A 15,022-nucleotide genomic window follows, 5' to 3' on the forward strand; every position below is an offset into this window, starting at 1 on the left:
TAAAGAAAAAAAGGATTGCTTTAACACATACTGGGTTTGGTCAGATATACTATTTCTTTATCTGCATTTCTTCATTCTTGTACAAAGTGAAAAAAATCAAGCCTGACCAAGTTAGGTCTTACTGACCCTGAGCTCATAGCAGAACTGATTACATCTCTGTACATCTTTTGTAACTAGTTCATGCAGTTCGTTGCTTTGAAAGATGGCATTTCCAAAGACTTCAGGTAACTTTTTTCCCTCCATAATGCATAGTGCTTTGCCATTGACTCCCATCCCCCAACTCTATAAATAGGTCATTGTATACTGAATTCACAAAAGCAGTTCTTTTCTCAGCGACAAACCCTATTGTAAAGATTTGGCAACAGTTCTCCAGATGAGTCTTTTGAACGTATTGTTTATATTTTTCCAGATTGAGGTTTTCTGTAAAGTACATCTCACTATTTAAATGTTTTTAGAAATTCCCCCTGAGCAAGTGTACTATAGTGGTCTTCTACTGTTCTAGTATTAAAATACTCAATAACAATACATCTAAGAAGAGAGAAAAATAGGAGTAAAGAAAGATGCTTCTTCCATCTTTTTCTTTGTTTCTTTCATCTGTTTATGCACTCATCAGAAGGAGAAGTTTTCCTTTGTCAAATCCTAGAAGTTAGCATGGGCTTCCCTGGTGGCTCAGAGGTTAAAACGTCTGCCTGGAATGTGGGAGACCCGGCCGGGTTCAATCCCTGGGTCGGGAAGATCCCCTGGAGAAGGAAATGGCAACCCACTCCAGTACTCTTGCCTGGAGAATCCCATGGAAGGGGGAGCCTGGGAGGCTACAGTCCATGGGGTCACAAAGAGTCGGACACAACTGAGCATGGTAGGAAAATCATGCTTACTTTCTTCAGAGTTAACCATTTTATGGCTTCAGCCTCTTACTAATCCTTCCCAAGGAATTAGTGGTGTAGAACGCTGACATTGAATAGATAGATTTAACGGAAATCTACTGCTCTAGGAATGTTTTTCTTATATCTCATACTATTTTAATGAGTGGCTTGCTTGTGCTAGGTGTTTAACTGTGTACCTTATATACAACATTGCATATAATCCATTCAATATCTCTTTTTAACCAAATTTAACTATAGTTGATATACAATATTATATGTTACAGATGTACAGTATAGTGATTCAAAAATTTTAAAGGTTATGCTCCGTTTAAAGTTATTATAAAATACTGGCTATATTCGTTGTATTGTACAGTATATCCTTGTAGCTTATTTTGTACATAATAGTTTGTACTCTTAATCCCCTACTCCTATACTGCTGTTCTCCCCCTCCCCACTGGTAACCACTCAGTTTTTCTCTATGTCTGCGAGTCCTTCAGTAACTCTTCGAAGGCTCTATAGCTATCATCATTAACAGTGAGAAGATCAAGGCCCAGGAAGATTAAAAAGTAGCAGCTACCATTTTTTGAATATTAACTGTTCTTTATTGTACTAAGTACTCTGTGTGTGTGTATACATAAAATTTCATTTTATTTTACAAAATAACTATGACATAGGTACAGTATCCACATTTTATAGCTGGCTTTATAAGAGGCCATTCCTTTTCTCCTATAATTGCTGTTTCTTGAAAGTAATTATATTACTGCACTGATTGCTAGTGAATCTGAAGGTACATCTTATCCTCCTTTTTAGGTAAAAACCTTTTTTTCCAAACCTTTTTTTCCTGGGCTGTGGATATATGATAAGTAGTATGCATACTTTGTTATAATCAGAAGTAGTTGACTTCATTTAATAAAATCAACATTGTTTTATTCATTGTTTGAAGTTAGATATCTTTAAGTTATTAAAGTGGCATGAAATCTTGTATACTTTTTAAAATATAGTGTCTTAAAAGGATGGAAATATAAATTCATGCTGGGGGAAAATAGTTTATAAAAATGAACACCTCTAGTCTGAGCAGAAAAATGAAAACCTTGACTAGCCAGATTTATATTGAGATTGAACTTCAGTGTCCCATCTCATGCCTCAGTCCCTGTTCTTCACCGGAATTTTTACCGTTTGGCTAGTAACAGAATAACATTTCAACAGTTATTAAAAGAAATACTTTTGTCTCTGTCCTGTATATTGTGTGGGTTTTCCTCCAATTTGCATATTCATGATAATATGAGGCCAAGATTGTTCAGAATTATACTGTGCTTTGCCAAGAAGATCTGGTGGTAGAGTGGAGTAATACATCAACACCCCCACACACTGTTTCATATGTGTCTCAGCTTTAGAGCACAAACTGTGCTTCTGTCTTGTTTCTTCCTGACCTAAACTATGCAGTTCAGCCATATGTTAAGCTTCATCTCAGCTGGGGCCATGAGCCAAGTGATTCTTCAGTTCAGTGTGTTGTTTAAAAAGATATCTTGAGATGCAGACATGAAATAAATTTTGTTTTTACCTAGAAATTCGAGGAAGATTTTTCCACCTGAATACGTAATGTCCCTTTGACTTTAGTATTCTTAATAAAACTTGTAAATGCTTCTTAAAAGCTTATTTCCTTTTTAATAATTTTCTCAGGAAAGTCGGATATACTGGGTACCTTTTTGGGCATATGGTGATATGAGGTGATTTAGATACTCATTTTTCAGAAGATTAGCTAATTTTTGTTTTATTGGATCAAAATGTGATTTTTTAATTTTAAGGAGGTGCCTCTATTTTTCCTGTTTTGTTTTGCATTAAAGATAGACAGTCAACCCTAAAGCATCATAAAAGTTGATGATTTCACTCCCTAACACAACTAACATAATTCCTTAACGTAACATTCTTATGTTACATATTACTTTGCAGTTATTTTATTTATGCATACAGTTGAAATTACAAAGATGACATTTTTAATTCTTCTGTTTTCATCCTGAAAAAACAAACCTAAAAACTAGTGAGTGGATGATGGTCTCTAATTGCTTCTTTTTTGAATTATGCCTGAGGAGCAGGGCAGTTTCAAAACTGAGAGAATAACAGACGATAAACAAAAATGGCCTTCGTATATTATCTTTGAAAACAAATCAACATTATATTATATGTAAACAAATAATCTTTTAAGAGAGTCTGATTTTTCTTTTAACTTAGAATCTTCATTGTATACAGTTATATCAGTTTTTAAAAATTGTGTTAAAGTATTCATAACATAAAATTTACCATTTTAACCGTGTAACTGTACAGTTCAGTGGCATGAAGTACATTCATATTATTGTACGACTATCACCACCATCCATCTCCAGAACTTTTTCATCTTTCCATACTGAAACTCCATGCCTATTAAATAGTAACTACCTGTTCTCCCCCCACACCAGCCTCTGGCAACCACCATGCTACCTTCTGTCTCTGTGAATTTGACTAGTCTAGGCACTCATTAATATAATTGGGAGCATACAATATTGTTCTTGTTGTGATTGGCTTTATTTGACTTGGTGTAATGTCTTCAAGGTTCATTTCAGCAGATGGTAGAATTTCTTTCCTTTTTAAGACTAATATTCCATAGTATGTTTATACCACATTTTGTTTATCTAGTCATCTGTCAGACACTTGAGCTGTAGCTACTACCTTGAGCTTTTGTGAATAAGTTATATCAGTTCTAAAGTAATTTTTTAAAGGCGCTTTAAAAGTTTTTGCTCGTAAAGTTGACCCATGAACAGGAATTTGAATTGGATGGGTCCACTTATAGATGTATTTTTTTCGATAAATATAATTTCTGTATTTTCATTTTGGTGGTGGTGGTTTAGTCACTAAGTTGTGTCTGCCTCTTGTGACCCCATGGACTGTAGCCTGCCAGGCTCCTCAGTCCATGGGATTCTCCAGGCAGCAATACTGCAGTGGGTTGCCGTGGATCTTCCTGACCCCGGGATTGAACCTGGGTCTCCTGCTTTGCAGGCCAATTCTTTAGCAACTGAGCTATGACGGAAGCCAGCGAGATCACAATATGTGGAATTAAAAGAACTGGAGTTGAGTCCTAAGTCTCTCTCACCTTCCTGCTGTTGGATAGCTCAATCAGTTCATTTTTGTAGCAGAGTATTTGGATTTTGGGGGTTTCCCAGGTGGCACTAGTGGTAAAGAATGTGCCTGCCAAAGCAGGAAACATAAGAGACTCCGGTTTGATCCTTGGGTTGGGAAGATCCTCTAGAGGTGGGCATGGCAACCTACTCTAGTATTCTTCCCTGGAGAATCCCATGGACAGAGGAGCCTGGCAGGCTATGGCCCACAGGGTCGCAAAGAGCTGGACGCCACTGAAGCGACTTGGCATGCGTGCACATTCAGGTTTTTGATTGCAGAGGGATTGGTGTGCCTAACCCTGCATTGTTCATGGGCCAGCTGTATTTGTTGCTGTTATGGTATTTGAGCATAGTTAATAAGAATTTAGAATTTTATTTCTCAACCACTTTGAGCTTTCAGTTTTAGAGTACACAATAAAATTGTACCTAATCAGACCTTGTCCTGTTATGACAATGATTTTTCTGAACATACTCATTTTGAAAGAATGTGTTTTCCTAGATTGATTGTATTAGTATAATGAGTATGTGTTCCTCAGTTGCATACCAAGAAATTCTTAATGCTTCTCATACATGAAAAATACACAATTACTGTAGAAAGTTTGAAAGATACAGATAATCAAACAAAAAAATAACCTTTACCTTGTAATAGCAACTTAACTTTGTGGTTGTAGTCTTCTAGTAATTTTTCTCTGTAAAATATGTATGCAAGCTTACTCATGAATGTGGGATCATACAGTATAACTTATACTTTGTATATTATTAATATTTTCCCATCTCATTAAATATTTTCTTCCACCTTATTTTACATGTAACAGTATCTTGTGCATAAAATAATTTATTTGAATTAGTCATTGTCTTTAGGTTGTTTTAAAATTTCAGTTATGCAAACAATTCTATTGTTATTACATGTAATAGTTATATATATTATATACATAGTTATTGTTTTAAGGAAATGTTTTTTATATTTCTTTGTGTGTTCTTAGACAACAAAATAATAGAATTATAGTGAAAAACTATAAATTTAAATTATGAACTCAGTCATCTGAACTAATTAATTAAGACATGTGTTTGTATTTATTTTTCTCTAAGCAGGTTGGCGACATTGTACAAATCACCAAGCCAGAAGGAATCTACAGTACCATTTCAGATCACAGTCAGTATTACTTGATTAGAGTGGGATTTTGGTGTTAGTGGGCAGTAATTATTTGAAGAAAGCATTTACAAATTGCTTCTATTAACTTCTGTAGGCAGTGAACATATTTGAGGACAGATTTTGATGTTTAGAACATTATCCCCAAAATAGTAGTATATATAAAGAATAGTCACAATTGAACTGAAATTTATTCTTAAGAACAGAGGAAATACTTATTTGTAGGATAGTGTGTTCCATGTCCTGGGTAATGTCAGGGTATTAAAGATTTTTTTCAGCCGTGCCTTGTGGCGTGTGGGATACTTCCTTTCACTTCTTCCAGTAAAGCTACCATAAAGTTTGTTAGGATTGCCCTTTAGAGATTATTTTTATAATGCACTATTATTTCTGCATATGTGTATGTATAAGTAAATACATAAGAGACTCTAGATAAAAATAGTATAGTCCTGGCTTGGACACCTGTCTTTGAGGTTTATCCTCTTCACTCACTGTGGTTGATAACTTCTATCCCAAGAATAAAGTAGGTCTCTTATTACTTTAAAGTATTTGGAAGACCAGTTGTTATTTCAGATGTTCTTAAAGCATACTTGTATACTTTTTCATCTTGCAGCCTCAGGGATTTAGAGATGCTGTTGTTGCTACTGCATATTCATTGCAAACAGAAGGTTCATTGAATTCCCGGAAGCGATCGCGGGACTCAGAGGAAGAACAGGAATCCAAAGAGTAGTCTCAAAGTATACATATGTATTAAGGCTATGAGAGATGCAATGTTTACAAGTAGTAGACTCTTACTTTAGAGTATAAACACGCTAAGGTGTGAATGAGTTAGGTCTATATATTAAGTGAATGGTGAATGAACAAATCAGGTCTATACTAAGTGAAACTACTTAACAAATATGATTCTCTGAAAGAGTTCTTCTAAATTAAGTAGTGTTCTATAGTTATATGTGACCCTGTTTTCATTGTTAATAACATTGAGTAGAGATGTTACAGGTATTGTGTTTTGCACATGTGGAAAGGTGATCTCTTGTGGCTAATCTGAATTTATTATTCAGACTGTTTTTTCCCCTCATTTGTTTGCCAGTTGCCTAGACATTTCTAGGAAGAAAAGATTTTTTTTTTTCACATCACCGTTGTGCTCTCCTCTTTAAATGTAGCTTTGATAACTCTTAAAAATGACCTATTTCTATTATAAAGAAAAGCCAGCACCATGAGTCAGCATATTATTACATTCAGTTGATGGGTAGGATACAAATTTTAGATGACCACTCTGATTTTAGTGACCTCAATCCTAAAATTGAAGTCACTGGTTCATTTTTTAATGTTATTTTATAATGTTAAAGGAAAGACTTAGGTTATCCCATCTAGAACATTGACTGGAACATACATTTTCCAGAATATTCAGGTTGATAAGCTCACAGTCATTTCTTTCTGTATTTTTGAAACATGATGTGATCCAGTTCTAGGTGTATTGACATTTTCCTCTGAATAATCTTAACACTGCTTGAATAAATTAAAAATCTGAATTCTTGAGTCGTTTCAAAGTCTAAAAATGTTTTGGTACCTGGTTCATCTTAGCACTTCTTAATTCATTTACAAGATTTACTTTGACTCCTAGAGAAGAAAATTATTTAAGTGATTGAATATTATATAATGTGACAACCATATTTTCCAGATTTTAGTGACAGTTGGTATTTCCTGTCCCAGACTGAACACTAAATTCATAAAATTTTGAACAAGTAATTATTCTGTAATTGATTATACACAATCTTAACTATAGTTTGCAAAGACTTTTTAAGAAGCAAAAGAAGGCACTGCTAGCCATTATACCAGGACATAAATCAGGACTATCCCAGGAAAATCAGGTTTATGGGCATCCTAATTATCTAAGACAAATTTCAATTGATTACTTTAGGATAACCGAGTGTAGCTATCTTATTTTTGAGTACTTTAAGGCATATATTTTTGTTATAATTAATGCAGTCATTGTAAAAATTTACTTGTCATTTTATATTCTGTCTAGTCAAATCATAACATTAGGAGAGTAAGGGGGTTGTTAAGTGATAAATATCAGTGTTACCAGGCATCAGATACTGTAAGAGCTCATTTTATAAAGCATTATTAACACTGTACTTTAAAAGAACTGTAGGACTCTGAATATAGACAAAGCCAAGTGTATTTCTTTTGTTTGCAACTTTTAAAATAAAATTTACATATCATAGCTTTTCAAAATTGTTGCTATTGCTGAAAAGATATTTATTTTTCTAGTTATAAACTCAGTCTGCCTGGGCTATAATAACAAAATGCCACTGAATTACACAACAGAATTTTCTCATGGTTTTTCAGTGTCCTAGCATGGTCTGGTTCTGGTGAGGGCTGTCTCCCTTGCTTGCAGACAGTTGCCTGCTTACAGTGTGCTCACAAAGATTTTCCTAGGTGGATATGTGTGGAGAAAGATCATTCTCTCTTCCTTGTCTTATATGGCCACCATTCTTAATGAGAAATCCACTCTTAGAACCTCATTTAACATTAATTACCTCCTAAAGTCCTGTCCTCAAATAGATTGGAGGTAGGGCTTCAGCATATGAATTTTGAGAGGACACAATCAGTCCATAGCATTCTGCCCCTGGTCCCCCCAAATTCATGTCTTTCTCACACAGAATACATACATGTCATCCCAATAGCCCCAACTCATTCCAGCATCAACTGTAAAGTACAAAGTCTCATTAACATATCCTCTTGGGGCTTCCCTGGTGGACCAGTGGTTAAGAACCTGCCTTCCAATGCAGTATATGTGGGTTCAGTCCCTGGCTGGGGAACTAAGGTACCACATGCCGTGGAGCAAGTAAGCCCACGTGTTGCAACTGAGACCCAACATGGCGAAATAAATAAACATTTTAAAAGATATCATCTAAATCAGACAGATGTGAGATTCCAAGTACAATTTTTAAAATTTATTTATTTGGCTGCATTGGGTTTTGGTTGTGGCACGTGGGATCTTCACTGAGCATATGAACTCTAGTTGTGGCGTGCAGGCTCAGTAGCTCTGCAGCGTGTAGGATCTTAGTTCCCTGACCAGGGGTCGACCCCTGTTTCCTGCACTGCAAGGCAGATTTTTAACCACTTGACCACCAGGGAAGTCCCCAGGTATAATTCTTTATGAGGCAAAATCCTCCAGCTGTGAACATGTGAAACCTGACACATGTTTCCAAAATACAGTGACAGGACAATGATAGAATAGACATTCTGAAGAGAGAAATACAGGAGGAAAAGCAGGGTGATGGGTCCCAAGGAAGTCCAAAGCCTAGCAAGGTAAATTCCATTAGATCTTAAGGGTTGACATCAATCCTTTTTGGTTTGATACTCTGCCTTCCAGCCCTGCTGGCATGGCAGTATCACCCCACAGCTCTGTGTGGGAGTTTTGCCCCTGAACTCTGGCCAGAGGCCATCTGACCTGTTGAAAATGAGGCACTAGTCTTCATGGCCTCTGAATGACCCTCACGTTTAGTTTTCCTTCTTAAAGAATACCTGATGTTTGCAGCAAAACAGCTCTCAAGTTCTGTCAAATCCAAGAAGTCAGCCTTCATTTTGTCCTATCTTTGCCCCTGACAGTTCAAACTAGCGATGTCTCTGCTCTTATAATCCCATAAGCTTTTTATGGAGTGATGGTCCAGCCACACCCCTGATGTCCTCTTCAGAACATGTTGTCCAGTTTTTTGTAATATGGATAGGCTGAGAATTTTCCAAATCTTTAGGTTCTGGTTCCTTTTTGCTTATCAATTTCTTCTTCAATTCATGTGTATCATTTTGCATTTTATTATTAAGTAAGGAATCAAGCCACTTCTTCAATACTTTGCTTAGACTCCCCAGCTAAACAGCCAGTTTCATTACCTGCAAGTTCTAAATTCCATACAGCCTGTGTCCTGCCGTGTTATAACAAGGGTCATCTTTTCTCCAGTTCCTGATAACACATTCCTTATTTCTGTTTGAAATCTTACCAGAATCACCTTTAATATCCATATTTCTAGCTTGCCACCTCCAAACTCTTCCAACCTCCATTACTTCCCAAAGCTTCTTGCCCATTTTAGGTATTCCTTAAAGCTATGCTCTGCTTCTCAATACTAAAATCTGTAGTGATAGTTTGTGCTGCCATTGCAAAATCCCATATATTGGGTGGCTTAAAACAAGTTTATTTTCTCACAGTTCTAGAGGCTAGAAGTCCCAGATCATGGGGCTTGCATTGTTTCTGATGTGGTGAGAGATCTCTTCCACCTCCTGTTCTCACTGTATTCTCACGTGACGGTTGGAGGTTGAGAGCACACGTGAGCAAGCTTTCAGTTGTCCTTGTAAGGGTGCCGATCCTATCATGAGGACACTGCTCTTACGACCTCATGTGTGTGCATGCTAAGTCGCTTCAGTCATGTCTGACTCTTTGCAACCCTATGGACTGTAGCCTGCCAGGCTCTTCTGTCTATGGGATTCTCCAGGCAAGAATACTGGAGTGGGTTGCCATGGCCTCCTCCAGGGGATCTTCCCAACCCGCGAACCCATGTCTCTTACATCTCCTGCATTGGCAAGTGGGTTCCTTACCCCTAGTGCCACCTGGGAAGCCCCAACCAGGTCTCCTGCATTGCAGGCAGATTCTTCATGGAATGAGCCACCAGGGAAGACCCTTTATGACCTCAGTTCAGTTCAGTTCAGTTACTCAGTCGTGTCTTGACTCTGAGACCCCATGGACTGCAGCATGCCAGGCTTCCCTGTCCATCACCAACTCCTGGAGCTACCTACTCCAGTATTCTTGCCTGGAGAATTCCATTGACTGAGGAGCCTGGTGGGCTACACTCTGAAAGGTCACAGAGTCAGACACAGCTGAGCAACTAACACACGTACTTTTAAATTTTCTTTTGGAGTTTTAGTTATTACTGTAATTTTACTGTTATAAACAACACTTCTAATAAGCATATATGTTCCTTTGAACAGAAATTGAAATTAGGGCTTCCCCAGTGGCTCAGTGGTGAACAATCTGTTTGCCAAGGCAGGAGACACAGGTTCAGTCCCTGGGCTGGGAAGATCCCACATGTAGCAACTAAGCCCATGGACCACAACTTTTAAGCCTCTGTTCCAGAGGCTGCAACAACAGAAGCCACTGAAATCAGAAGTCCACACACCACAAGTAGAGAAAGCCTGTACAGCAACAAAGACCCAGCACAGCCAAAATAAATATGATGAAAAAAATTTTTTTAAGAAATTGAAATTATGACTTGTATTAATTTCCTTTTTCTGCTGTCATAAATTACTGCCAATTAGTGGCTTAAAAGAACATGAGTCTGAAATCATTTGTTGTTCAGTCACTCAGTCGTGTCCAGCTGTTTGTAACCCTGTGAACTGCGGCATGCCAGGCTTCCCTGTCCATCACCAACTCCTGGAGTTTACTCAACCTCATGTCCATTGAATCAGTGATGCCATCCAACCATTTCATCCTCTGTCATCCCCTTCTGCCTTCAATCTTTCCCAGCGTCAGAGTATTTTCCAATGAGTCAGTTCTTCACATTAGGTGGCCAAAGTATTGGAGTTTCAGCTTCAGCATCAGTCCTTCCAATGAACACCCAGGACTGATCTCCTTTAGGATGGACTGGCTGGATCTCCTTGCAGTCCAAGGGACTCTCAAGAGTCTTCTCCAACACTACAGTTCAAAAGCATCAATTCTTCAGCGCTCAGCTTTCTTTATAGTCCAACTCTGACATCCATACATGACTACTGGAAAAACCATAGCTTTGACTAGACGGATGTTTGTTGGCAAAGTAATGTCTCTGCTTTTTAATATGCTGTCTAGGTTGGTCATCACAAAGGGATAAAATCAAGGTGTCAGCAGGCCTGCATTCCTTTGGGAGGGTCTATGGAAAAATCTGTTTTCTTGCCTTTTCCAGCTTCTAGAAGCTACCTGCATTCGTTGACTCATAGTCCATCTTCAAAGACTTCGGCATAGCATCTTCCAGTCTCTATTTCTGGGTTTCTATTGTCTTTCTCACACTGTCTCTTCCTGCCTCCCCCTTAAAAGGACACCTGTGATTACATTTAGGGCCCAGTCAGATAATTCAGGATAATATCCCCATCTCCAGGTCCTTAATCACATCTGCAAAGTCTCTTTTGGCATGTAAATTAGCATTTACAAATTTCAAGGATTAGATTGTAAACATTTTGGGGGAAGCCACTATTCAGCCCTTTTAAATTATGTGGCAACATGATTCAAGAAATCATGATCCTTGGGTCATGCATAATATTTCAAAACCACTGGGACATTTTACTCTTTTCTTAACTTTTCATAGATGATTATTCCCATGTATGAAACTGAAAAAAAAGAGGATATTTTCTTAGGTTTTTGAAAGCTTTATTTATTTATTTTTTGAAGAGTATTACTTTTTCTTAATTGTAAAATATGTAGTACAGGCATACTTCTAAAATAGTGCAGTTTGAAAAAAAAAACAAAAACGTGCAGTTTGGTACCAGTTCAGTTCAGTCACTCAGTCGTGTCTGACTCTTTGCAACCTCATGAATTGCAGCATACCAGCCTCCCTGTCCATCACCAACTCCCGGAGTTCACTCAAACTCACATTGATTGAGTCGGTGATGCCATCCAGCCATCTCATCTTCTGTCGTCCCCTTCTCCTCCTGCCCCCAATCCCTCCCAGCATCAGAGTCTTTTCCAATGAGTCAACACTTTGCATGAGGTGGCCAAAGTACTGGAGTTTCAGCTTTAGCATCACTCCTTCCAAAGAACACCCAGGACTGATCTCCTTTAGAATGGACTGGTTGGATCTCCTTGCAGTCCAAGGAACTCTCAAGAGTCTTCTCCAAGACCACAGTTCAAAAGCATCAATTCTTCGGCTCTCAGCTTTCTTCACAGTCCAACTCTCACACCATACATGACTACTGGAAAAACCATAGCCTTGACTAGATGGACCTTTGTTGGCAAAGTAATGTCTCTGCTTTTGAATATACTATCTAGGTTGGTCATAACTTTCCTTCCAAGGAGTAAGCGTCTTTTAATTTCATGGCTGCAGCCACCATCTGCAGTGATTTTGGAGCCCCCCAAAATAAAGTCTGACACTGTTTCCACTGTTTCCCCATCTATTTCCATGAAGTGATAGGACCAGATGCCATGATCTTCGTTTTCTGAATGTTGAGCTTTAAGCCAACTTTTTCCACTCTCCTCTTTCACTTTCATCGAGAGGCTTTTGAGTTCCTCTTCACTTTCTGGCATAAGTGTGGTGTCATTTGCATATTTGAGGTTATTGATATTTCTCCTGGCAACCTTGATTCCAGCTTGTGCTTCTTCCAGCCCAGTGTTTCTCATGATGTACTCTGCATATAAGTTAAACAATCAGGGTGACAATATACAGCCTTGACGTACTCCTTTTCCTGTTTGGTACCAGACCACTGCAATAAAGCAAATAAATCACACAAACTTTTATAGTTTCCCAGTACATAAAAAGTTTTATTTACACTTTATTAAGTGTGCAAAAGCATGTGTCTAAAAATACAATGGATATACCTTAATTAAAAATAATTTATTGCTTGGAGTAGGAAATGGCAAGCTACTCCAATATTTTTTCCAGGAAAATTCCATGGACAGAGAGTCCGGTGGGCTAGTCCATGGGATTGCAAGAGTCAGACTGGACTGAGTGACTAACTTTCAAAAGAAAGAATGAGAAACAAAAAAAAAGTATCACCAGCTAACAGTCACATATTTGATTCTGAAGGATAACTTACTTGTTTTGATTTCTGGAGAAGATCAGATTTTTTAGTGCTCATGTATAGGTTTTCTCCTTTCCTTTAGTATTAAAGGACAAAGTTGAAAGAGTATTCATATATATCTTGAAAATTAAAGTGCATTCCAAATGCATATCCCGTCCCACAAGGATTGATTTATTCGTACTTGCCCAGCCTTGTGAAAAGTGCATGATGCACCAGGTCCCTGTGGGGCACATTCATTCTCACAGAAAAGAGGAGCATTTCTGGGTCAGGAACTGGGGTTTCAAGTGGAGAAGTTCTGTAACTGACATAAAAAATATTTTGGAAAACAATTATGTTCAAAAAACTCAATGGGAAATGTATGCCTTAAAAAGACACACACACAAAAATACTTTATTGCTAAAAGGAAACTTTGTTACTAAAAACTGCCAGCTTTGAGCAAGTCATAATATCTCAAGAGTTAACAAAGATCACTGAGCATAACATAACGATAATAAGGAAGTTTGAGCTATTATAAGAATTGCCAAAATGTGGCACAGAGATAGAAGGTGAACAAATGCTGTTCAGAAAGTGTTGCAATAGACTTGCCCAATGAAGGGTTGTTGCAAACCTTCAGTTTGTAAAAAAGGCAGTATCTTCGAGATGAAATAAAATGAGATATGCCTGTAATTGTTCAAATATGCAAACACTTTTTAAAAGTAACTCTTTCTTGGTCTTACAAACATTTATCCTTTATTGAAAATTTTTTTTTTGGGCAGAATATTACGGCTTTGCAGAATATTATCTGAGCTGATTGTGGCTTAGATCGTGAACTCCTTATTGCCAAATTCAGACTTAAATTGAAGAAAGTAGGGAAAACCACTAGACCATTCAGGTATGACCTAAATCAAATCCCTTATGATTATACAGAAGAAGTGAGAAATAGATTTAAGGGACTAGATCTGATAGACAGAGTGCCTGATGAACTATGGATGGAGGTTCATGACACTGTACAGGAGACAGGGATCAAGACCATCCCCAAGAAAAAGAAATGCAGAAAAGCAAAATGGCTGTCTGAGGAGGCCTTACAAATAGCTGTGAAAAGAAGAGAAGTGAAAAGCAAAGGAGAAAAGGAAAGATGTACCCATTTGGATGCAGAGTTCCAAAAAATAGCAAGTAGAGATAAGAAAGCCTTCCTCAGCAGTCAGTGCAAAGAAATAGAGGAAAACAATAGAATGGGAAAGACTAGAGATCTCTTCAAGAAAATTAGAGATACCAAGGGAACATTTCATGCAAAGATGGGTGCAATAAAGGACAGAAATGGTATGGACCTAACAGAAGCAGAAGATAGTAAGAAGAGGTGGCAAGAATACACAGAAGAACTGTACAAGAAAGATTTTCATGACCCAGATAGTCACGATGGTGTGACCACTCACCTAGAGCCAGACATCCTGGAATGTGAAGTCAAGTGGGTCTTAGGAAGTATCACTACGAACAAAGCTAGTGGAGGTGATGGAATTCCAGTTGAGCTATTTCAAATCCTAAAAGATGATGCTGTGAAAGTGCTGCACTCAGTATGTCAGCAAATTTGGAGAACTCAGCAGTGGCCACAGGACTGGCAAAGGTCAGTTTTCATTCCAACCCCAAAGAAAGGTAATGCCAAAGAATGCTCAAACTACCGCACAATTGCACTCATCTCACAGGCTAGTAAAGTAATGCTCAAAATTCTCCAAGCCAGGCTTCAGCAATATGTGAACCATGAACTTCCAAATTTTAAGCTGGTTTTCGAAAAGGCAGAGGAACCAGAGATCAAATTGCCAACATCCAATGGATCATAGAAAAAGCAAGAGAGTTCCAGAAAAGCATCTATTTCTGCTTTATTGACTACTCCAAAGCCTTTGACTGTGTGGATCACAATAAACTGTGGAAATTCTGAAAGAGTTGGGAATACCAGACCACCTTACCTGCCTCCTGAGAAACCTGTATGCAGGTCAGGAAGCAACAGTTAGAACTGGACATGGAACAACAGACTGGTTCCAAATAGGAAAAGGAGTACATCAAGGCTGCTTATGGTCACCCAGCTTATTTAACTTATATGCAGAGTACATCATGAGAAACGCTGGGCTGGA

At 37.9% G+C, this 15,022-nt stretch overlaps 1 protein-coding gene across 1 annotated transcript in view; it reads left to right on the top strand.

Moving 5' to 3' along the window:
• Window positions 1–7,394, top strand: part of RAD51C (RAD51 paralog C) — a 28,721-nt gene extending 21,327 nt beyond the window's left edge. Inside the window, exons 8-9 of the mRNA XM_069602634.1 lie at window positions 5,105–5,165; window positions 5,773–7,394. Of these exons, the coding sequence (XP_069458735.1) occupies window positions 5,105–5,165; window positions 5,773–5,889 (178 nt within the window). The 3' untranslated portion in view covers window positions 5,890–7,394. The remainder of the gene's footprint in view (window positions 1–5,104; window positions 5,166–5,772) is intronic.
• The last annotated feature ends 7,628 nt before the right edge of the window (window positions 7,395–15,022 follow it).

This window comes from Ovis canadensis, chromosome 11 (assembly GCF_042477335.2).
Source record: "Ovis canadensis isolate MfBH-ARS-UI-01 breed Bighorn chromosome 11, ARS-UI_OviCan_v2, whole genome shotgun sequence".
NCBI classification, from domain to species: domain Eukaryota; kingdom Metazoa; phylum Chordata; class Mammalia; order Artiodactyla; family Bovidae; genus Ovis; species Ovis canadensis.